We start from the raw sequence: 24278 nt of genomic DNA, 5'->3' as shown, positions 1-24278 counted from the left end.
CTGGACTAGATAGGAACCCAGGAAGGATCCCCTTATGCCCTTAAGTTATTATGAATGGTGACATAAGGGAAAGTGCCAGTAGTTTATCTAAGGCCACCTGCTGCGCTCATGGATGAGCTGATATTTGAATGGAAGATTTCTGTTCCAGCTCATCCTTCTTAACACTGTGCTTTCTGCCGCTGCTATCTCTATACCAACTGAATATACCAATATCATTTCAAAAGATCATTGTCCTTCTGCATTCTGTAAGTCACCAGTTTTATTGCATGTGTGATGGATATGAAGCATGTAATTCACTGTCAGTATTGCAAGTGGGACTGCAACAAACTGTTGTGGAACAGAGTGCTGCTGTTCAAAATCCCAGCTACTCCACTCCACCGCAATACCTCTCCCACTCCAATATTCCTGTCCCCTCTCCCTGGCAACAGACATGAGCAATTAGTACTCAAACCTCGCTATGCACACCACAGATTTAGACATCCAAACAGTTGGACCTGTGTGTACTCTAAACAAATAAGCAGCCTTAAAATTTCCCATAGGAATCAATGGATATCATCAACTTGTTATGCAAACGTTCACCTAACAAATGATTTCCTGAAAACACATTGTGTTCAGGTAGTGAGATCTGTGTGTACTTCAAAGTAGTAGGAGTATAAATAATAATTTCATTCAGGGCTGTCTTAAGCATATCCGGTGCCGTGGTGCAAAGATCCCTCCAGCGCCCCCCTGGCAACTCCAAAACAAGGGAGGGGACGGTGGGAAATGTCCTCTGCCTCCCCCACCGCCCCAATCCCTGGCGTGGTGATCAAACAGGAAAACGTGTTGGTGGACATGCTCTCTGGTGTTGGGGCGCCTGGGAAGGCTGTGCACTGCCTTTTGCCAGGAAGCAGGAGGAGGACAATGACCGGGAGCAGGGCCATCTTCTTTAGCAGATGCAGAGATTTGGGAGGGAAGCTGCATGCCTGCCAGTCATATAGTTGGCGGGGCACAGATGGTGGGCATGCAGGGAAAGGGGAGGTTGCTGGCAAAGCTGCGCAGCTCCCCCACTTGCTAGGGCGCCCCTGAGAGGCCGGCGCCCTGGCGCAACGAACCACTAACACCAATGGGAAAGACGGCTCTGATTTCATTGATTTATCATGTTCAGGCCCTGAGTGCCATTTGGTTTTGTAACCAAAGACTACACCGAGCAAACATGCTTGGTTTATTGGTTAGAAATTGTCCCTTATTCGAGAACTGAAGATTCTTGGAACGGTCTCCCTCCGGATACAAGAATACAGTGTTCCTGTTTAAAAGTGGTTTTACCATTCAACCTTTCCCTCTTTTCCCACAGAGAATGCAGAAAATGAGCAACATCTATGAATCAGCGGCCAATACTCTGGGGATCTTTAGCAGCCCATGTCTGACGAAGGTGGAACTGAGAGTCGCATGCAAAAGCATATCAGACAGAGATGCCCTCTCCAAGCCAGATCCTTGTGTCATCCTGAAAATGCAGTCGCATGGGCAGTGGTTTGAGGTAGGTGTCCAATTAAATGTATATTGGAGGCTTTATGTGTGTGCAGTTGACTTGATATCCTGCTGTACTACCCATTGCTGCTGAAAACTATTAATCTGTTCTCCAGGCTGCAATCCAGCAAGGCCCTTTGTGGAGTCTGGAGATACTGAGAGCTTACAGCCACCAAGATGCTCTGCTTAGATTTTTGGGCTAGCATCAGCCCCTTTCTCCCCTTACTTTTGAATCCATCAGGGTTAGAAAGCAGCTTATAATATGACAAAAGGAATCTGCTGCTTGGTGGAAAAACAGGTTTTATGTTTTAAAAAAATCCCCACTTCTAACTTATATGCATCTTGGTTAAGGAAAAATAAAGATTTCTGAAAACTGTCTCACTAAAGCATTTCTGTATCTCATTGATTTCAAATGAGACTTAAGCTGAAATCAGGGAGGACTTAAGTGCTTTCTTTTGCTTCAGTCGTTCCTCCTATAGACCAACTTATTTGGACTATGTAAGGAATGATGGTGAGAGGAAGAATCAAGAGTGCAATTTCTTTTGGAGATTTTATATCCCATGCACACTTATTTGATAGCCCATTGTGCTCAGTGGGATTTATTTCCAAGTAGAAATGAATAGGGTTGCAATGCAAAAAGCTGTATTATTTCCCCAATGTTCCCAATGATAAAAATACTGTATGCATGACTAAGAATGGAGAAGAATTTCATTTGGTCTGCACGTTTAATTCACACCTCCTAGATTAATACACAGATCAGAACATACTTATCCTTCAGATCTTGCGCTTCTCCAGATTTCGCAATACAATTCTTTGCTCAAAAACTTAGAACCAAGAACACCACACTGGCTGTCCCCACAGGAGATGATAGGTGTAAAGAAAGTTAACATGAAGGAAAAATGGGGGAAGTATGAAGATATGGTTGTTTATGAAGGAGGGAAGTGGAAAGTTAAACCATACGACCAGGTCAAAATGCTCACACAAGGTTGGCTGCATTACTTCCAGATAAATGAGATGTTTAAAACAGAGGTGAAGGAAAGAGGATACGTAGAAAAAGAATCAATATTCCAAAAAGAGATAATAAATAGTGATTACAAAAACCTTTCCAAAATGTATAAACTACTGCTGGAGTGGAATACGAAGGATGAGGAAGTGAAGTCAGTGATGGTACAATGGGCAAGGGATTTAAGGTATAACATCCAAATGGAAGATTGGGAAAAGCTGTGGAGAGTGAATATAAAGTTTACAGCCTGTACACTACTAAAAGAAAATGTAATGAAGATGCAATACAGGTGGTATATGACTCCTGTAAAATTAGCTAAGATGTATAAGGTAGACAATAAGTGTTGGAAGTGTAAACTTATGGAGGGGACGTTTTATCATCAATGGTGGGAATGCAAGAAAGTTAAAAGCTTCTGGGAGGACGTATATAATGAACTGAAAAAGATGCTAGGTTACACTTTTGTTAAAAAACCAGAAGCTTTTCTACTTTGTATTATGGGAAAGGACATCAGGAGAAAGGATTGTAAACTATTCCAGTACGCGGTCACAGCAGCCAGAATTGTGATAGCCCAGAGGTGGAAGCAGGAAGAAATGCCAACAGTTGCAGAGTGGAGAGCAAAACTGACAGAGTATGCTGAGTTGGATAAATTGACAGGGAAATTAAGATACCTAAAAGATCAAAAGTTTATTGAAGATTGGGGGAAATTTGTGGGTTATCTGGAGAATAAATGTTTTGTAAATACAACGCTAGTGGGTTTTAAAGAGGCACTGTAAAGAATTAACAAGTATTGTTCAAATCGAAATAATGTATAAAGGGAGATATGTATGGCAATATGTAAGGATGGAATGTGTTTCAAAGACTCAAATTCGAAGGAATGTCAACGTCGCTGAAGGAAGTCAAAAATGAATGGAAAGTTCTGTATTTCGGATATATTGTATTTAGAATGAAATTAATAAAAAAATTTAAAATGCAAAAAAAAAAAAAAAACAACAATTCTTTGCTCAAAAACATTCACCCAAATGTATTAAAATGTATATTTTAGGATGCATATTTAGAAATGTGCACAATCCAAAAATTCCAATCCAGTAACAGGAGCTGCATGAGGAATCCTGGGTGCTGGATTTGTAGATAGGCAAAGCAGGGGAAACTTCCATTTGCATTCAGTATGGAATGTAGCCAGTATGGTGTAGTGGTTAAGAGTGGTAGTCTCGTAATCTGGGGAACCGGGTTCGTGTCTCCACTCCTCCACATGCAGCTGCTGGGTGACCTTGGGCCAGTCACACTTCTTTGAAGTCTCTCAGCCCCACTCACCTCACAGTGTGTTTGTTGTGGGGGAGGAAGAGAAAGGAGAATGTTAGCCGCTTTGAGACTCCTTAAAGGGAGTGAAAGGCGGGATATCAAATCCAAACTCTTCTTCTTCTTCTTCATAGCATGGGTCCTTATTTGGTAAGAACGTCTGTAAATGGGAGCCTTCCCCCCCTCTTTTGTTGCATCAAATTTCCCAGAAGGAGGTCATTTAACACCTTAAAAAGTTAATATTGCTTGTATTCTTAGTTCCCGAGACTGACTTCAAAAGGGAACTATTTCCTGCTTAACTCACAGGGCATTGAGATCTTGACCCAAGTGTTATGAAGCTAGGATCATATAATCCTATTGAAGTCACTTGGAAGTTTGATATTCTATTACATTCAATGGGAATGTGCAAAAACTCCCCTTCTGAAAAAGCAGAGTATATTTAACATCTCTCCTGTCCTTGGGACAGCTAAAGATCTGCCAGCCTTGACCTTGGCTTAGGGTGGGCTGGCTCATCTCCAGAGATCAAAGCTTTCGCTGTGCCCACTCTCCAGCTCTGGAAATCTAGCTCTGTAATTTCAACGCCACCCTGCCCCAACAAAGCTTGCTTTCACCACTTCTCGCAGACATTTAGCTTCTGCTCTGCACTGCCTCCTCCCTGCTAGACTCCCAGTACGTTTCCGAGCACAATTAAAAGTGTTGGTGCTGACCTTTAAAGCCCTAAATGGCCTCGGTCCAGTATACCTGAAGGAGTGTCTCCACCCCCATCGTTCTGCCCAGACACTGAGGTCCAGCGCCGAGGGCCTTCTGCAGTTCCCTCACGGCTAGGGTTACAGGGAACCAGGCAGAGGGTCTTCTTGGTAGTGGCGCCTGCCCTGTGGAACACCCTCCCATCAGATGTCAAGGAAAGAAACAACTACAGTGGTACATCTGGTTGCGAACAGGATCCGTTCCGGAGGCCCGTTCGCAACATGAGCAGAACACAACCCACAGCGGCGCGTCTGTGCACGCGCGGCTTGCGATTTGCTGCTTCTGCGCATGCACATGACGTCATTTTGCACGTCTGCGCATGCGCGAGCGGCGAAACCCGGAAGTAACTCTTTCTGGTATTTCCGGGTTGCCGCAGGACGCAACCTGAAAAAACGTATCATGACGCAAACTTAGCATGAGGTATGACTGTATCTGACTTTTAGAAGACACCTGAATGCAGCCCTGTTTAGGGAAGTTTTTAATGTTTGATGTTTTATCGTGTTTTTAATATTCTGTTGGGAGCAGTCCAGAGTGGCTGGGGAAACCCAGCCAGATGGATGGGGTATAAATAATAAATTATTATTATTATTTGACATACCCACGCAGTGGCGTAGCGTGGGGGTGCAGGGGGGGCCGGCCGCACTGGGCGCAACATCTGGGGGTTAGGGAAATCCACGGGTTAGGGGGCGCAAATCCACGGGTTAGGGGGTGCAAATTACTTGCCTTGCCCCGGGTGCTGTACCCACTGTACCCACGTGGATTATATAGCAGCCACTGCATTCTGGGTATACTGCTTATCCCTGGCCTTGCACTAACACCTCTTTCCGGAAGACTAAGACCACGTTCCAATGAAGCAACATTGGGACCAAGTCCTGTATCATCTGCAGTCTTACATAACCCCCTTCCAGGGAATCACTCCCATGGCACTCCCAGTGATGGCACTTGGATGGCTTCAAAAGAGGGTTAGACAAGTTCATGGAGGATAAGGCTGCCATCAAGGCTATCTACCTTGATGGTTATGTTCACTGTCTGCTTCTGAATACCAGTTGTTGGAAACCACCAGAGGGGAAAGTGATTCAGATCCTGCTTGCTGACTTTCCATAGGCATCTGGTGAGAACACTAGGCTGGACTGGATGGGCAACTGGCCTGGTGCTTTAAAATGCTATGGATTTATCCAAAGAACTGCAGTTTTGCCTTATACACACAGATTAGGTGGGTGAGGATACAGAAATGGATAGAATCACCCAGCCTGTCATATAGGCCAGTGGATAGTCACTCTGTGTCTTTGATAATCAGATACTCTTATTTCTCACAAGAAAGAGAGGATTAGCATTGCCATATGCGATATCACCAACGTGTAAAATGACCTTTAAATTGGAAATTAATTTTAGGATAACAGGATTAAAAATAAAACCAACAGAATGGATTAATCACCGACAATAATTAAGGCCTATTCTGTTGTTACATAAGGTCCCTTCACTTCAAAACACATTAATTATGGAAACAAATTTCACAGCAAAATTTGCCAATAGCAAGAAAGAGTGGCTCTGGCATCTACCATATGTCTTATAAACATTCATAAATGTCTGCTGTTGCCTCTTAAACAATCGTACCCCCTCCCCTTAAAAATATGTATATTTGTGCTAGCTGGTATGACACAAACATCTTGAAGTGTCTGGAAATGTGGCTGCAATTTCCCTTTTAAAAATACATGGGGTATGAGTTGCAGATCACAGCTGCAATCCTAACCACATCTAATCAGAAATAAGTCCCACAGAACAATGAGGCTTTTTCCCAGGTAAAAAGGGATAGGATTGCAGACCAAGGCAGTGTCTCTTACGTGGAATTCTCAAGCAAATACTCCAAATTTAAAATTAGCAGGTTATTTTTTTTAATTGTCCCTATTATAAATGCTGTTGGATTTATAAGATGAGGGTAGGTAAAGGTATAAAATGCTTAATATCATCGGTTGTGTTCAATTAAGTTTTACTCAGCGTAGACCTATGGAAATTCATTTACTGAACTCAGTCACAGGTTGGCATCCATCTGCCTTGGGATACAATGTAGGAATGCACCTTTGGTGGTGAGGTCTAATTGTTGGAAGGTTGCAGCGCCTGTTGTGGCTGTAGAGACTGATGTGGGAAAGACATGTTTTGTTGCAACTGGGGCAGATAAAAGAGTCCACCATGGCATTTCTTCTCTCTGCGATTATTTATTTATCACCCACTCTTTGCCCTAAGGTCCCAGGGTGGGTCTCCTCTGAATAAAACTCAGTTGAATACCACCCAGTTGGGGTTGATATTTTCTTGCAAAACATTAACTGCTGTGAATTTTTAAAAAAAAAGCTGTGGAGAGTTCATGCAAAAGAGATGCTTGAATATTTTGATATTGCAAACTCCTAAATGAAATGACTTGATTTGCAGCTCTCAGACCATAATGCAGTGGTTCTCACACTCCCCTACCCCACCCCCGGGCCACAATTTTAGAATAAAAATTTGCTTGCTCCACACCAGTTTTTTTTTTTATTGATAAGAAATATATTGGAAAACAGAAATAAACAACTCCCAATGGTGCTTGATTTATAACAACTACAATATAATATAATATAATATGATATGATATGATATGATATGATATGATATGATATGATATGATATGATATGATATGATATGATGGGACAGCCAGCAAAAAAATTGTGGGGATGGGATTTGATGGTGATGCTGTATCCTTTCAGTGTTTTCTTGCCGGACAGCAATAGGTGCAGGTTAATTTGTTACACCGTGAAGCGGCTTGGGCTGCTCACTTTATCTGTCAGCTACAAAGCAGGTTATTGAACTGCTGTTGGGGGATAATGCACAACACTCAAGAAAAAGCTTCAAGCTTACTACCAAAGAAATGATTGCATTTGAGGTACGATATGAAAATAAGCTCAGATATGCCACAGCTGCAGAAACCCTGTATCACAGGGCCAATGTAGTATACTGGATAGTGTTAGACTTTGAAGGTTTGTGGCTGATTCCAGCCCACTCCTAATCATGGATAGGGATAGGTTTGAAAGGAGCCTACTAGACGCTAGTGCTTCTATTGCTGCTTCTAACTTGGGTCAATCTTTTCCCACTGGGAACTAGGACTACAAGTCCCAGAATCCCTAGTGGGAAACTGATGCTTCCTAAGTAACATAGAGTAGGCACAGAGTGTCAGTTTCCCATTTGGGGATTCTGGGACTTGTGGTTCCAGTCCTCAGCAGGAAAAGGCCCTCTCTGGGAACTGGGAGCGCCCACCTCTGCCATTGGGGTACATTTAGGGGACATTGGGGCAGGACGAGGTAGTCCGAGGGAAAGTGGTTTCAGTCCCCAGGAGAAGACTTCCCCAAGGAGAACATGCCCCTAAGGTACGATTTTGGAACCTTGAAGCGAAGTGTGTTGGTGGGGTTGAAGCAGATGTGAGGTGGGGACAGCTAGTGGTGGAGGAAATTAAGTTTCTCTTGGTTTCTCGTTTCCCCAACCTTAAGTTCAGCTCTCCACATTTCAGCATCTGTTCATGATTTATTTATTTTAAAGTCCTCATGAACATTCAACAGCATTTTTCCCCGATAGACACTTTTAAGGCAATTTTGCCTGATATACACATTTTTCAAGCAGCTCCCCCTAATATTAGGCATTTTTATATGCCAGTTTCACCAATATTTGCATTCTTGTACACATTATTTATCCTGCCAACCTAGCAGTTCAAAAGCACGTCAAAGTGCAAGTAGATAAATAGGTACTGCTCCAGCGGGAAGGTAAACGGCGTTTCCGTGCGCTGCTCTGGTTTGCCAGAAGCGGCTTAGTCATGCTGGCCACATGACCCGGAAGCTGTACGCCGGCTCCCTCGGCCAATAAAGCGAGATGAGCACCGCAACCCCAGAGTCGGTCATGACTGGACCTAATGGTCAGGGGTCCCTTTACCTTTACCCTTTACACATTACTTAGCTGGGAAGCTGCACCACAAAATTCAGAGAAGTGTGGATTTTAAAGGGTAGCTTGGGCTGGCTCTATGTTTGTTTCAAAATGTGCCTATTATGTAGGTTTCGTTAAAATTATGAATCAAATTCCTCTCCCATCCCTAATATGGGAATCACCTTGAGCGGTGGGGTGTGGGACTGTATTTGCTTCTCTGTTTTTATCCACCACTGGTACGAATGCAAGGCAGTGGCCGAAAATGTTCTCAAGGCTGCCTTACATTAGCGCTGCCCCTTTGATGCTTTTCTGGTGAGCTATTTTGTGTACTTTATCTCACCCCCAAGCAGATCAAGCCGCCCCCCCCCCCCACGATATGACTCCACTCTGCCCTTGTTATATCAGGCCTACACAACTTCTGATCCATCAAGCAGTCCACAAGCCACCCATGATGTCCTAACAGATGCTTGATACAAAGTTGTGTAGGCCTGTTACATTTTTATTTTTTATGGTTGCTGTTGCCCAGAACTGAAAATAACAGTGGAGGTGTAAATGTCAAGCCCTTGGCAAGACACTATAAATGGCTGGTTGAGTAAAGTTCAGCTTGATGGGTTACACAAGTTGTGTTTCGGGAGTTTGGTGATGCTGAAAGCAAGATAACGCTGAGCTTACCGTACCAAACAGACTTTCATCCATAGTTTGCTCGGCTTCTTCACATTTGTCTTGCAACACTAACCATTTGTTAATACAGATTTGTGCAGGGAATAATTTGCCGCATCCATCTATGCTGGCGTCGTGAAGTGACACAGCGAAGAACGTGCATTTTAGCAAATGCTTATTCTAGTAGATGAATCTAGATTGCCCCCCTGGATACACTAGAAAACATGATTTCCATTAAAACCAAAAACAGTAATTACTGCTCTAAAAGGTGGGTTTTCCCTCCTTTTAAAAATGTTACTTGTCAGGAAAATGGGTTTTCTGTCCATTAGCTCACAGCTTGCAGATGCTGCCACATTAAATCAAATGTCTTCTTGAAATAGTCCTTTTAATGCAACCTCCCCACAGGAAACTTTTCATGTGGTTTCTGATTGAAACTGCAAATGTTAATGTCCCAAGTATAGCCCTGTCTGGTACTGTCAGTTCTGATCTTTCTCCCTCCCCCTTGTACTTTCCAAAGTTTTTTCTCAACACAGGGCACTATTAATTTATTGTACTTAACCTTTCTTCTGTGGAACTGAGGGCAACTTGCATAGCATTCCCCAATAGGCCTGTGTTGCTTTTGCATGTTTTCATCCATGAATCAATTCTTTCCCGTTTCTGAATTAATCTGCACCTTTGGGGGGAAAACAAACAAACCCTGCACATATTTAATTATACATTTCTCCTTGCAAAATTATTTTTAACTGTATTTTGATACATTGAGCTGAGAACTGTACTGTAAAATTTAGAGAAATAAGAAATCTGAATGTACGCGTTCTGATCTATACGTTAGTCCAGGAGAGGTTCACTAAGTGCATGTCTGAATTTGTGCAAGTCTGAATTGGCAGAGAGTGAATTCCTGAACTCATTACTTATTAGGCAGAGTATGATTGGGCTGTTTCCTTATGTTGGAGGACAGGTGTTTTGTGTGTCGTGCAGCCCTTTAAGCTGATCGGCTGCCCTCAGGTACAGTGGGAGATGCTATCTTGTCACACTGAAGATTCAGTTTCCAGTTCAGTTTTCTTCGTTATGTGGAAAGCACCATCATTCTTCAGCTCAGGCAACAGAATACAATAAATAAATAAATAAGGCAACAGATTGTCTTGAACTGACCCTATTCCTCAAGCATCTCGATATTCAGTCAGTGTTCCAAGCCCTGTATGCGCTAAACCACTTTAATAGACTTGGCTTCCCCCTAAGAATTCTGGGGACTGTGAGAGTTGTTAGGATATTCCTATTCCCCTCACAGAGCTTCAGTTTCCAGAGTGGTTTAACAATCATTCCTTCTTCTCACAGAACACTGGGAATTTTAGCTCTATGGGGAGGGATAGGGTGTCAGTAGCTCAGCCTACACTGGACTTAACTCTCAGGGGTCCTTTACTTTTACCTTTTTATTACTTCCCTTGATCTGGACACTATTCTTCTGTTGACCTAAGTCAGAGTACAGAGGTACCTTGCAAGACGAATGCCTCGTAAGACGAAAAACTCGCAAGGCGAAAGAGTTTTTTGTTTTTTGAGTTGCTTCGCAAGACGAATCTCCCTATGGGCTTGCTTCACAAAACGAAAACGTCTTGCAAGTTTGTTTCCTTTTTCTTAAAACCGTTAATCCTATGGGAATCCGTGCTTCGCAAGACGAAAAATTCACAAGACGAAAAAACTCGCAGAACGAATTAATTTCGTCTTGTGAGGCACCACTGTATCTGAAAATATAGCATTATGTGAATGGATAAAAGCAGGTAAATCATTTTAGAGTCCAGCACTCCACTGATAATAATAATAATATTGGTCATTGCCTTTGCAATGCCTTGGGAGCTACATGGATTCTTAGACTGTGCAGGCACATGTATAGACATGCACAGACAGCTTTCAAGGAAGTAGGAAGTCAATGAACCAGATTTTCCCATATAATTGGCAAATGAATTGTAACATACGTCGCAAGATTTTATGCTCTGCTGGAAGCAGTTCTTGTTGAAATCCATCTTAATTTTTTTCTAATGCCTTCAAACAATGCAAAAAATCTATTATACAGTTTATCGAAGCTTACAGGCTATGGATCGTTAGGAGGCATTCATAAAAGCTGCTGTGTCCTAGAAAGGGCTCCTGCTAGGTACTGCATTTTTCCATTTGAAAGTCGCAGTCTATGCTCTGAGAATTTATTATCAAAGATAAGAACCTGGGTTAGACCGGAATATGGGCATTGTGTAAATCTAAAATTAGCCATCGTGACATCAGAGTTCTTTATCAGTCAAGTATGGCATCCCCCTTCCTATGAGTCATGGAATATAATAGAAAACGGCTTCTGAAAATGTGCTCCATCATCCTTTATATTTGTCTGACTGTTTCTCTGCAGTTGTTCAAGTGCAAATGTGCATTTGTGGGAATCACAGGAAGCTCTCTAATTTTAAATGGCTTAAGAGTTTGGCTGGGACACGGGTGGCGCTGTGGGTTAAACCACAGAGCCTAGGACTTGCCGATCAGAAGGTCAGTGGTTCGAATCCCTGCAATGGGGTGAGCTCCCATTGCTCGGTCCCTGCTCCTGCCAACCTAGCAGTTTGAAAGCACGTCAGAGTGCAAGTAGATAAATAGGTACCGCTCCAGCGGGAAGGTAAAGGGCGTTTCCGTGCGCTGCTCTGGTTCGCCAGAAGTGGCTTAGTCATGCTGGCCACATGACCCGGAAGCTGTACGCCGGCTCCCTCGGCCAATAAAGCAAGATGAGCGCCGCAACCCCAGAGTCGGTCATGACTGGAGTTAATAGTCAGGGGTCCCTTTACCCTTTACCTTTAAGAGCTTGGCTACATGTAGAGATGCTCCTGGATTATGTTCTGCCTGCATTTTTAAGCTAACCAACCAGATTCACACCTACTGGACCAGCCATAGGCAAACTTGGCCCTTCAGGTGTTTTGGGACTACAACTCCCATGATCCCTGACCACTGGCCCTGTTAGCTAGGGATGATGGGAGTTGCAGTCCCAAAACATCTGGCGGGTTGAGTTTCCCTATGCCTGTACTGGACTAACAAGTAGAATGGAAAGCACTTATCCTTTGGTTGGATATTTCAGTCGGTAGTACATTAGACTCTTAATCTCAGGGTTGTGGGTTTGAGCCCCATGCTGAGCGAAAGCTTCCTGCATTGCAGGGGGTTGGACTAGATGACCCTTAAATAGCACCAGAAATTGTCCCCTGGGGCACCCCATAGGAGGTTGAAAGGCACTTTCCCAATGTTACGCTTGGGACTCAGTCCTGAAGGTAGCATTCATACCACTGTAATATAGGTAAAGGTAAAGGGACCCCTGACCATTAGGTCCAGTCGTGGCCGACTCTGGGGTTGCGGCACTCATCTCGCTTTATTGGCTGAGGGAGCCGGTGTACAGCTTCCGGGTCATGTGGCCAGCATGACTAAGCTGCTTCTGGCGAACCAGAGCAGCACATGGAAACGCCATTTACCTTCCCGCTGGAGTGGTACCTATTTATCTACTTGCACTTGACATGCTTTTGAACTGCTAGGTTGGCAGGAGCAGGGACCGAGCAATGGGAGCTCACCCCGTCACGGGGATTCGAACCACCGACCTTCTGATCAGCAAGTCCTAGGGTCTGTGGTTTAACCCACAGCGCCACCCGCGTCCCTGTAATACAGCGCCACTGTAATGCAGTGTAATACACCATAGCGCCACTGTAATACAGTTCCCCAATTCCCATTCTCTGGAGCTAGTATAGGAGGATATCATGGTTGATAGTATAAAATGCTAGTGAGAAATCAAGAAGCAGGAGCAAGGGTGCAAGAGACTCTGCAGAGGTCATCCATCAGGGCAACCAAGGGCAACTCAGTTCTATGGCCAGGCCTGGTTTATCTTTTGGTCAATTGTAGAGCACAAGTTTTTACAAGTGACAGGTCTGATGCATCCCCAGGGATCAGCTAGCAATTGGTTCAAAAGGCATCTGCGTGAGACTTTGGAAAGGTGCTGCCAGTCTGAGCAGGCAGTATTGGGCTAGATGGATGAGCAGCCAGACCCAGAATGAGACGGCTTCCTGTGGTCCAGCTAAATGGATTTTGGATAGCAAGCCGCCTAGGAAAGGCCTCCAATGAGATACTGGAGAGCAATTGCCTATCAGAGAAGACAGCACTGGGCTAGATTAAGCAATGCTTTGGAGGGGGGGGGAATAGACAGTCATGTATTTACCGGTATATGTTGACTGACCCCATTTTATCCCAGTGGTGCTTAAAATTTAAATGGTAGATAAGTGCTCTGGATGAAATGGTTTGTCAAAGCACACAGCTCCTTGTGTTAGACATCTGAAATATTTCTCCTAATGCATAAATACCATCCTACTTGTGCTGTTTGAGAGTGTGAGCTGTTTGTTGTTGTGGGTAGAGAAGTGTGCAGGTTATATATATATATATATGGAGGGTAGGATTCAGAGAAACATGAATTTATTCTTGGTTTGCAAAATATTGAAAGTCTATCCTTTGCTGCTGTACAGGAAGGGAGTCGTACAAAATAGGTTTCTGGCTTAAACTAGACAGAAGGTAGAATCTGAGCTGGAGATTTTGTCATTTTATCATTTCTCAAATAATCACATTTGGGGTTACCACCTTATTTTACTGCTCCTAATCCTGTACTTTCAACCATCAACAGCTGCTTCTAGCATGGCAAAACCTCCATTTTTGTGTCTTGATCTGCTTTTAAAGGTGCAGGAAGAGGGTTGGTTTTTTTAAAAAAGGGAAAAGAAGGAAAGTGGCATCACTTTAAGCCATTGCCTAAAAATACACTTTGGTTTTATTAGGAGGAGAACCCTGAAAGTGTTAATTTTTCTTAGTGTTGGCTTTTAGAGTAGGCCTTCAAGCAAAGAGTTGTTACATGTGCAAAGACTTTCCACATATAAATTTCTTTGTCTAATTCTCAGTCTTTTTCTAAAACTGTGAATATTTATTGGACTATTATCTCTTTTACAAGAGTGGGGGGAATTAAGCTGGTTGGTTTTTAATGAATGCCAAATATTAAAGTAATTGTCCCTTTATCAGCTTGCAGCTTTTCCTTGTTTCTCAATTTAATGCATTGTATTCTTCAAGTAGCCTAATCAACCACTTGAATAGATGGAAATGAATTTTGCAGAGATACAGAAATATTGGGTTCTTTGGGGCCAGAGGTCCCCTGGTAGTGTTCTTAAAACACACACACATAACACACTGTTCCACTTGCATTATTAAAGACTGATTTCACTTTCTGACGATTTCTGTCTGAATTTCCTGCTCTTGTAATTAGATTATCCGTTTGGAAGTCTAGAGCCTCAGTTCTTATTTTTTTAAAAGGGATGCGCACAGAGCAATGTTTTTGAGTCAGGTGGGCTGTATTTTTCCAGCGATCAACAGATGAAAGATTCTTCCATCTCTGAAAAACCAAAAAATATTATAAATGCAAGGATAATACAGGCAGTGACCATGCTAAAGGTAAAGGGACCCCTGATCATTAGGTCCAGTCGTGACCAACTCTGGCGTTGCGGCGCTCACCTCGCGAGGGAGCCGGCCTACAGCTTCCGGGTCATCATGTGGCCATAATGACTAAGCCACTTCTGGCGGACCAGAGCAGCGCACAGAAACGCCATTTACCTCCTTGCCGGAGTGGTACCTATTTATCTACTTGCACTTTGACGTGCTTTTGAACTGCTAGGTTGGCAGGACCAGGGACCGAGCAACGGGAACTTATTAAGGGTGCTGAAAGTTGTTAGGATACCCTTGTTCTCATCAAAGAGCTACATTGCCAGAGATCCCTGGGGAGAGATATTACCTGTTAAACCACACTGGGAATTGTAGCTCTGTGAAGAGAATGAAGTCTCCTAACAACTGTCAGCACCCTTAACATACTACAACTCCCAGAACAGGGGGAAGCCTTGACTGTGTAAAGTAGTATCATAATGCTTTAAATGTATAATGCATATTGGGTCCAAATTCTAGATAAGGAAGTGTTCTTGTGGACACAGACTGCTTGGGCTGCTTTCAAACAGGATATTAGAAGTTTGTTCTTGCCTGTAAGTTTGGTGGATGTGAGTCCTACTTTACTGAGGACAAGCCTCTATTTGAAGGCTTACTCTCTATGAATGCCTGATCCAAGTATGTTTTAAAGATAATAAGGAATGGCAGGGACTCTGAAATTTCCCAACAAAAATTAGCAATTGGATTTCAGACTGAGCACACCCTTCCCTTTGTTTGTTTGTTTGTTTGCTTAAATTAATTTACAGGCCACTTTCTACCTAGAGAGCATCATGTTGGCTTCTCCTGGATTAGAGATTGTATAGGTAAAGGTAAAGGGGGACCCCTGACCATTAGGTCCAGTCGTGGCCGACTCTGGGGTTGTGCGCTCATCTCGCTTTATTGGCTGAGGGAGCCGGCGTACAGCTTCCGGGTCATGTGGCCAGCATGACTAAGCTGCTTCTGGCGAACCAGAGCAGCACATGGAAACGCCATTTACCTTCCCGCCGGAGCGGTACCTATTTATCTACTTGCACTTTGACGTGCTTTCGAACTGCTAGGTTGGCAGGAGCAGGGACTGAGCAACGGGAGCTCACCCAGTCGTGGGGATTGTATAGGAGATTGTATAGGAGCTGCATAATATTGTCCACCTAGTCACAAGGACATAAAAATAGTGCACCTGGTTCAGGCCCATGGCCCATCTATTCCAGCATTCTGTTCTCACAGTGGCATGTGGGAAACCTGAAAGTAGGATTGAAATGAAGCCGAGTAGTTGCAGGCAGACCGAAGCCCCTTAATTTTGGTTTCCATCTCAGAACCCTTTTGTTATTCAACAGAGGATGTTTATTCAGTTAGATGTACTTTCCCAACCCATCTGAAATACTTGGGGGAGAGGAATTTGAAATCCCATTTGCCTTATGAGGAATAAAATAGATCCTAAAACCAATACTAAATTAATTTGGAATGCATTCAGACCCATTACAGGAGGCACTTTTGAAATATTTTCACAATGGCGGGAACATTAATAAGAGTATTTTGTCTGCAGTGTACCCCCTTTAGGGATCTCTCTGGGCACATTTTCAATTTATGGTCACAAAAGCGGTTTGGGAAGAGAAATGCGAGGGAAATACTTGTGAATGCCTTCAGGGCATGACTAGAGTAACGAAATTTCTTTGTGAATATTGGCAACCAAAGGAATAGATAGCAATATCACTTTTGAGGAGTAGCTGTGCTGCAGAGAGTTGCCCATCTGTTGCAGCAACAATAACAGTCCTATGGCACCTTCAAGACAATTGTATTACTGTATATTTTATATGTTCTGTGGACCAGAGTAAAGTGTGGAAATATAGGCTGCTAAACTTTTAAAATATCCCATTCTAAGTTGCTTCCAAAGTTTCCCACTTCCATTAGCACAGAAAGAGACCATGCATTTGGTAAGTTAAAAATTGTTTCCTTACAAACGCTCCAAAGGTCAGATTTATGTGGTTTTCCATAAAGCAGCAAGAAAAGACAGGCAGTACAACTTACTTTCAAAAATGGTAAGAGTTTCTAAATTATCTGTATGGAAACACAAAGATGGTTTGCTAAAATTACATGGTCTACAGTAAGCTTGGAGCATCCAGTTTAGACATCCTTACTGGTAGGGTTCACACGGTGGAACTGTGGAAAGTGGGAGAACAAAGAGTTTGGTAGCAATGTGAGGGGGAGTGACCTAGCTAAACCTAGCAGCATAGTTTAGTCTATGGTCTTAACCCCTTCATGCATTAATTAGCATTAAGTATGCTTGTTATGGGACACTGGTGGCGCTGTGGGTTAAACCGCAGAGCCTAGGACTTGCTTTTCAGAAGGTCAGCGGTTCGAATCCCCGCGATGGGGTGAGCTCCTGTTGCTCGGTCCCTGCTCCTGCCAGCCTAGCAGTTTGAAAGCACGTCAAAGTGCAAGTAGATAAATAGGTACCACTTGCGGGAAGGTAAACGGCGTTTCCGTGTGCTGCTCTGGTTCGCCAGAAGCGGCTTAGTCATGCTGGCCACATGATCCGGAAGCTGTATGCCGGCTCCCTCGGCCAATAAAGCGAGATGAGTGCCGCAACCCCAGAATCGGTCACAACTGGACCTAATGGTCAGGGGTCCCTTTACCTTTACCTTTATGCTTGTTATATGAGGCTGATTTATCCTACAATGGGGAAGTGGTATGAAGTGAGGAGAGGGAAGGAGGACTAGATTCACAGCTCCCCCTGCCCAAGTACTATTTCAATGGTTCACCTCTGGAATGGAGCAGACTCAAGCCTCCTCCAGTAGAAGCATTACAAAGCCTCTATCTAGAGTCATACCTTTCACATGCAGGCACCATTACATGCAAGACAGATTAACCTCAGCTCTATTTCTCTGCATCATCTAAGTCAAGAGGCTGTTTGCAGGTTGTAGACCACTACCTGGATGCAGTGCAGTGCATCTGTGTACTGGGTGAAACTAGGACTAAAATGTTAAATGACTTTTCACAATGACAGAAATTGATGTAGAACTGTGAGGTTGGAAACAATGAGAAACTAAAATGGGCAGATTTGTGCATCCCTGCAAAGGAATTTGTTTAACCTGAACAATTTGTGTTTTTCTTTTTCTGCATCTCGTTAAGTGCAAATTTGAAATATTTGCTGGTATATTTTGATGTATTTTAGTAAACTGCTCTGAGTTCACTGCCATGTCTTGGGGATACGTGATGTAAGTTTAAGACACAGAATTGACTTCATGCTCCACATCTTGCTTAACTTGTAGCCTGATGTTTGTTTGTATGCAGACAAAACTCTGTAAATAATAATAATAATAATAATAATAATATATTATTTATACCCCGCCCACCTGGCTGGCTTGCCAAGTTGTTCGGAAACCATCTTGTCCTTGCTTCCTTGGTGTTTGTGATGCGGCTTGACAAGGACCAGACAATACTGGTTAACAGAATAAGTTGTCTCCTTTAGATTGTGTCAGTCTCTTGACATTCTTTCTGCATTTTGAGAAAGGCTGCCTTTTTCTGGAAGATTTGATTATGCCGTGACTAGGGTTATTGTCATAGCCAGTGTGGTGTAGTGGTTAAGAGCGGTGGACTCGTAATCTGGTGAACCGGGTTCAATTCCCTGCTCCTCCACATGCAGCTGCTGGGTGACCTTGGGCCAGTCACACTTCTCTGAAGTCTCTCAGCCCCACTCACCTCACAGAGTGTTTGTTGTGGGGGAGGAAGGGAAAGGAGAATGCTGGCCACTTTGAGACTCCTGAAGGGGAGTGATAAAGCGGGATATCAAATCCAAAATCATCTTCTCCATGTGGAAGTATCTCTCAAAGCCTTTGCTGTTGCCCCTCCCCCTTGTGCATCTTTTCTCCATTCAAAATGGATAGGAAAGTGGGCATCCAATCTTGGTATCCAATGAAATGTGACCATATTTGCGGGACCATGTTCAATATAGGAGAGGCTGAGCCAGTGCTAATAGGAACTGAGCAGGAAGAACAGTCTCTTGTGCCTTGAGGAGGTTTGAGGTAATATTTACTAGACCTCCTGTGTCTGCCGTAAGAAGACACTGGTGGGGCCCATTGGTTTCCACAGACACCATGCAGACCACTCCCGTTTCAGCCCCTAGATGTTGTTTATTTTCTCCCTCTGTTTTTGGAAAGTGGGATTGAAAAATTATTAAATAGGAAGCAGCTTTTTAAGAAAAGCAGCCACTCAGCAGGCAACCACAAAACAACTGCAGGGCCCATCCATCCATGTGTCTATGGACAAAAACGAGCTATATAAATCTGGAAAACCAGTGGGTTACATAAGGAGAAGGTCCTGTTTATTATTTGCATAGTCTCAAAGCAACACAGTCAAGATTATTAGAACCGTTTTATCAAATAATGAAAACAAACCTTTTGAGATTTGGGATATAATTGCTATCCATTAAAGAAAATGTAGCAATGCCTTCCCAGTGATCAAACGAAGAAGCCTGGGCTCCTGGGCAGAGCATCTGCTCTGCATGCAGAATATCCCATGTTCAGTCCCCGGCATCTACAGGTAGGGCTGGGAGAGGCTCTTTGGCTAAAACCCTGGAGAGCCACTGTAGAGTCAATACTGAGCTGGATGGACCAATGATCCGGTTTGGTACACTGCCGCTCTCTATGATTCCTATGATGACTTATATGTCCATGGGAGGCCCTGTTCAAAGGAAAGAGGTAAAGGCCCAGAGTCCAGCATTTATTTTTGCATACAGTATATAAAGGTAAAGGGACCCCTGATCATTAGGTCCAGTCCGTGGCTGACTCTGGGGTTGCGGCGCTCATCTCACTTTATTGGCTGAGGGAGCCGGCGTACAGCTTCTGGGTCATGTGGCCAGCATGACTAAGCCGCTTCTGGCGAACCAGAGCAGCACACGGAAAGTATAATTTTACACCCTTTGGATTCCGAATTTCCCTCCCCCCTTTCCCGGATTCGATCCCCAATGTCCATCAAATCTGCTGTCAGCCTGGAGACCCCACGTCCATGTCCAAATCTTTCTCAGCTCCACTTTGCCGTCTTTTTGATAGTCTTTGCCATCTTTTTAATAGTCTTTAGTTTCAAACACCCAATCTTGGGAAAACTCTATCTCAAGAAGGTCCATTTTTTCCATCCAGATCTCTATGTTTAAGAATAAAACTCAAATTTTGTTTCTTAGTCCTTTTAAGTCTGAATGTCCCAAATGTTCTCACTTCCAGCTTTGTCCAATTCTTGTTGTTCTCTGTCCTCACTTTCCTCTGGTTTCTTTTCCTGTTCCGCTGCAAAAACGTTCTAATTCCAAAAGCTTCTAGTTCCTCTACAGAGGCTTTATTTGTTCAGGAACAAAAACTTGCATCAAGTCCCTTCGTTCTTCAGTAGATATATCTGTTGTCTCCTTTAGTGTAGAGACCTCTGTAGACAAAACAATGTTTCATTTTTGCAGCTTTCCCAGGAGATAAAAAGTCCTATTCAATTCCAAGAGTATTTTTCCACTTACATCGATTCTTGTAGTGTCCTAAAGCCCCCTCTAGAGGGATTATGGTAACTCAGTTTCCTTCCAGATCACACCCAAAAGTCAAAGTAACTTGTTATCCCTTGTTTTCAACAATTTATATCCAAATTGTAACGAATGCAACTGGCAAAGTCATCGTAACAAAGTTCTCTTTTTATTCTCCAACTTTGACAGCCACTTTGACAGCTGTCAAAATCTCTATATCTCCTCACCAGGCGCTCTCACGGATCACTCCCGGTTCCCGGGGGGGTTGCACTTTAGCCTACACAATCCACTTTTCTCCTCCAGCACAATCTTATAATTTTCCATCGTGAAATTAATAACTTTTATCAATAAAAAACAAACTCTTCTCTCGATCTTAATTGTCAGATCCTTGCTTTAAATCCTCTACAGCAGGGGGGAGACGGACTTCCTTTTTGCACCTCCCCCGCTCGTTCCAAAATTAAAATTTTTTTTTCCTTTTAACTCCGATTTTCCAATTACTCATGGGTTGTTATTTTTGGTCCAAATTTTCAATGGAAGAAGTCAGCGCTCTCCGTCAAATGGCATGCGGCTTTGCTCGGCAGGGGAAGCGGAGGACTCATAGCACCACACCACCCTCCATCCCCCGCTCCGCAGCCTTTAAAAAGGCTCCTTCGCGGGTCGGGGGGGCACAAACGGTGCCCGCCAAGTCACCAGGTCCATGGGCTTCTGCGCCCATGTTTTTTGAGGGTCCCCGCGTCGCCGGCGCGGCGGGACCCAGCCCCTGCCGAGCAGGCTCCCTCCGGAGCTCGGAGGGAGTCCGCCATTCGGCGATGGCGCCAACCAGGAAGTCTGAGCCCTCCAGATGTTTTGGACTACAATTCCCATCATCCCTGACCACTGGTCCTACTAGCTAGGGATCATGGGAGTTGTAGGCCAAAACATCTGGAGGGCTGAAGGTTGCCTATGCCTGTTGTAAAGAAGATCAAGGTTAGTGAAGATGGATAAGATACCGTGGCACCGGTGCAACTACTTCCCATCCATTCTCGCTAGAAGTAAGCACAACTGTGTTGGACTTAATGCAACAGCAGCAAAATGCCTGTACATATATATCCTTGTCTTCCCTGTCAGAGCAGCTATGAAGTGGGACACACTTGTGAAAGGAATACACAGTATATGTGGCCTTAAATTCATATTGAGGAAATTGAGCTGATCTGGTGCAGAGTTCCCCCATGAAATGTCTTCCACTTGGAATGCTTATGAATAAGGTTGCCAGCCAACTGCAAATATACCAAGTAGGCCTGAGATGAAAAGAAAAGGGTATTTTCCACATTGAACCATTTCAGCAACACTGGAAATCCTTAGTCCGCTTTTTTATGAGTAGTTCTAAAAAAGGCAGAAATGTTCACGAATTCAAAATGCTGATAATGAGAAACGCCGTTCTCGTTCTCAGCTGGCCTTACTTGGTCTTACTGGCATAATCGCATTGTCAAAGCTGACTTTGTAGTGTTGCGGGGTCATAACATTGACTCTGTGCTCTTTGGTTGGCTGGAACCACAGATGCCACAATTTCCAAGAAGGAGGAGAATGAAGGGAAAAAATGCACCAGAACAGTCACAGGGAGGGGAGGCAACAGCAGTGAATGGAAATGAAAGAAAGTGAACAGTCATTTAATTTGTTGTTGTCTCCACAACAAAGGACTCCCTAATAAAATTTGAAAATAATTGCTCCAGTCATAATAAAGATGCGATTATCAGAATACATGGCATGCTCTTCTTGAAAGAAGTGAAGCACAGCAGTCCGTCATTTTGTTGTGTTTTGATTTTTTATTTTAGCACTCCCGATATCTTAGAAGTCACTGAGCCATTTGATCAATCTGCAGCAAAGGGTTGTTGCTTTGCTAAGCTGACGCCTTAGTATTCTGACAACTTAACTTCTATTGTCTTTATCTAAAAATAATTCTAGCCTGCTTTGAAATTTTGGAAAATGTGCAAATGTAATAATTTAAAAATAGGCTTTGAAATTTCATTTTCTCTTTTGGCAATGTTGGTTGCTATGGTGTTCAAGTAATAGGTTGTGATTTTTAACGCTGAATTAATTACTACTTCTCACTCACAGAGAACATCTAATTATACATATTCATGAAAAACAGTGTTTGGTATTCCAGTGGGAGAAAGAAAACTTTTTTTGTACTGTGTATAGTGCAGTTTGTTTAATGCATGCATCTCTTTTTACAGATCTTTCCCTCCTCCCAAAAGTCTTAAATTGTCCAGCGCTTTAGGAACTTTGTAGATTAAAATTTTTATTTACTTGTACCAGGCGCTTTGTAGCATGATTGCGCATATACTTGATATGATCATTATTATTAGAAACAAAAGATAAATCCCAGATAAATTAGATAAATAAGCAATTGCGGTGGATGGCTTTGAAAGAGCTCATTACAGGTGCGGGGGTACAGCTTGGATCAGGTCCCTGTGCTGTGTGCAGAATAGCTTGAATACCATGCTACCTGCTGATGGTTGAATCAGCATCACAGCCCCTGTATCTGCTATTGTCACTGGAGGGAAAAGCTTCTGTTTGTGGCAACGACTCTATGTCCTGTTCAACATGTAAAATGGCCCCTAACATATGTTCCCATGCTGTAGGGCACAACCCTGTGCCATCAACTGAACACATGGACTTCATGGCCACACAAGGGCATCAAGCTCTAACTCTCTATTCTGTTCATCTCCAAGATCGTGAACATCCAATTTGCAGCACTGCAATAACCATTTCTGTTTAGGTTTTTTTGTGACGATCCAATTATTTCCTCCGGCAATATAAGAGAGGCCAAGGTAACTCAAAGCAGATGGTCCATGAAAGATGGCAACGGTTTCTGTAGCTCCACCTGATACTACTAGCTGCTCTAGCATATCAATCCCACTGTCAATCCGCATCTTCCACAAAAATGGATTGCCTCTGTGTTTTCAAGTTATCCCATAGATCTAGCTTAGAGTGAGCATATGGGTCAAAGTGTAACTGACAAGACATTAGACATCATGTCTCCAAGTGTTGAGGATTCCATAAGGTGTGGAAAAAGAACACAGTGTGATGATTAAGCCAAAATCAGGAAGCAGAGAAACCTGGTATTGGCGAAAGAAAGTAAAATGATGATCACTTTTGACACATGCCTTGATTTATGTAAGGGAGAGACATCGGCAGTTGCATATACATTACAGCTGCCCCCTGAGAGTGTTATGCTTTTATTACAGCATCCGTCAAAACATTTGACATCTTTCCCCTTTGCCAAAAGCCCCCGAAAGTAGATTCGGCCAGATGAAACTTCACGAATGTATTGTACAGTGGGACCTCTGGTTGCAAACGGGATCTGTTCCAGAGGCCCGTTCGCAACATGAAAAGAGCGCAACCCACAGTGGTGCGTCTGTGCATGCGCGAGTTGTGATTCGCCGCTTCTGTGCATGTGCGTGATGTCATTTTGTGCTTCTGTGCATGTGTGAGCGGCAAAATCCAGATTTCGCCCTTTCTGATACTTCCGGGGCACCGTGGGACATAACCTGAAAGAACGTAACATGAAGCAGACGTAACACGAGGTATGACTGTACCTGATATTGTAGCAAATGTTAATAGAGGCTAAGGGGTTTTTGTTAGTAGGCTTTGGGTATAAGACTGGCAGGATCTACTCCATCCTCTATGTCCCAGAGAATACAAATTGTACTGCGTTCTGGAGTTAAGCAGGAATATAATTGCTCCACTGAATCTATAAGCAATCTGAGCCACACACCTGCTTGAATTTAAGGTCGTTTCACTTGTTTGGCCACCACCGTGATCTGTGCTAGTTTTGGCCAGTCTATAACTGAGGGTTGCCACCAGCAAAGTTTTACTTAGAGCAGACCAGTTGAAATTAATGAGCCTACATTAGCCATGTTCATTAGTTTATATGGCTGTGCTATGAGTAGACCTGAGGAAAAAAGTCAAACCAATGAGCAATATATCGCCAGATAGGACTTCATTGTTTTGGCCTTGCAGGGCTGGCCTGATATAGTTTGCTGCCCTGAGGTACAACAGCAAAGAGCACATCCAGCTGCACAGTAGTACCCAGGGCCAGGGAAATTGTTTGGGCACCCAAGCCAGGAAATCCCACAAACACTTCTCCC

General features: G+C 43.5%; 1 protein-coding gene across 6 annotated transcripts in view; it reads left to right on the top strand.

Moving 5' to 3' along the window:
- The window catches only part of CPNE4 (copine 4), a 278514-nt gene that overhangs the window by 136055 nt on the left and 118181 nt on the right, over positions 1 to 24278 (top strand). For all 6 annotated transcript variants that reach the window (XM_081882139.1, XM_081882138.1, XM_081882135.1 and 3 more), the window contains one exon: positions 1331 to 1513. In XM_081882139.1, coding sequence (XP_081738265.1) covers positions 1334 to 1513 — 180 coding nt within the window. In that variant the 5' untranslated portion in view covers positions 1331 to 1333. The remainder of the gene's footprint in view (positions 1 to 1330; positions 1514 to 24278) is intronic.

Source organism: Podarcis erhardii, assembly GCF_964252035.2.
Source record: "Podarcis erhardii genome assembly, chromosome: 12".
Classification (NCBI taxonomy): Eukaryota; Metazoa; Chordata; class Lepidosauria; order Squamata; family Lacertidae; genus Podarcis; species Podarcis erhardii.
Note: the sequence above shows the minus strand (reverse complement) of the source record. Positions and strands in the feature narration are given on the sequence as shown.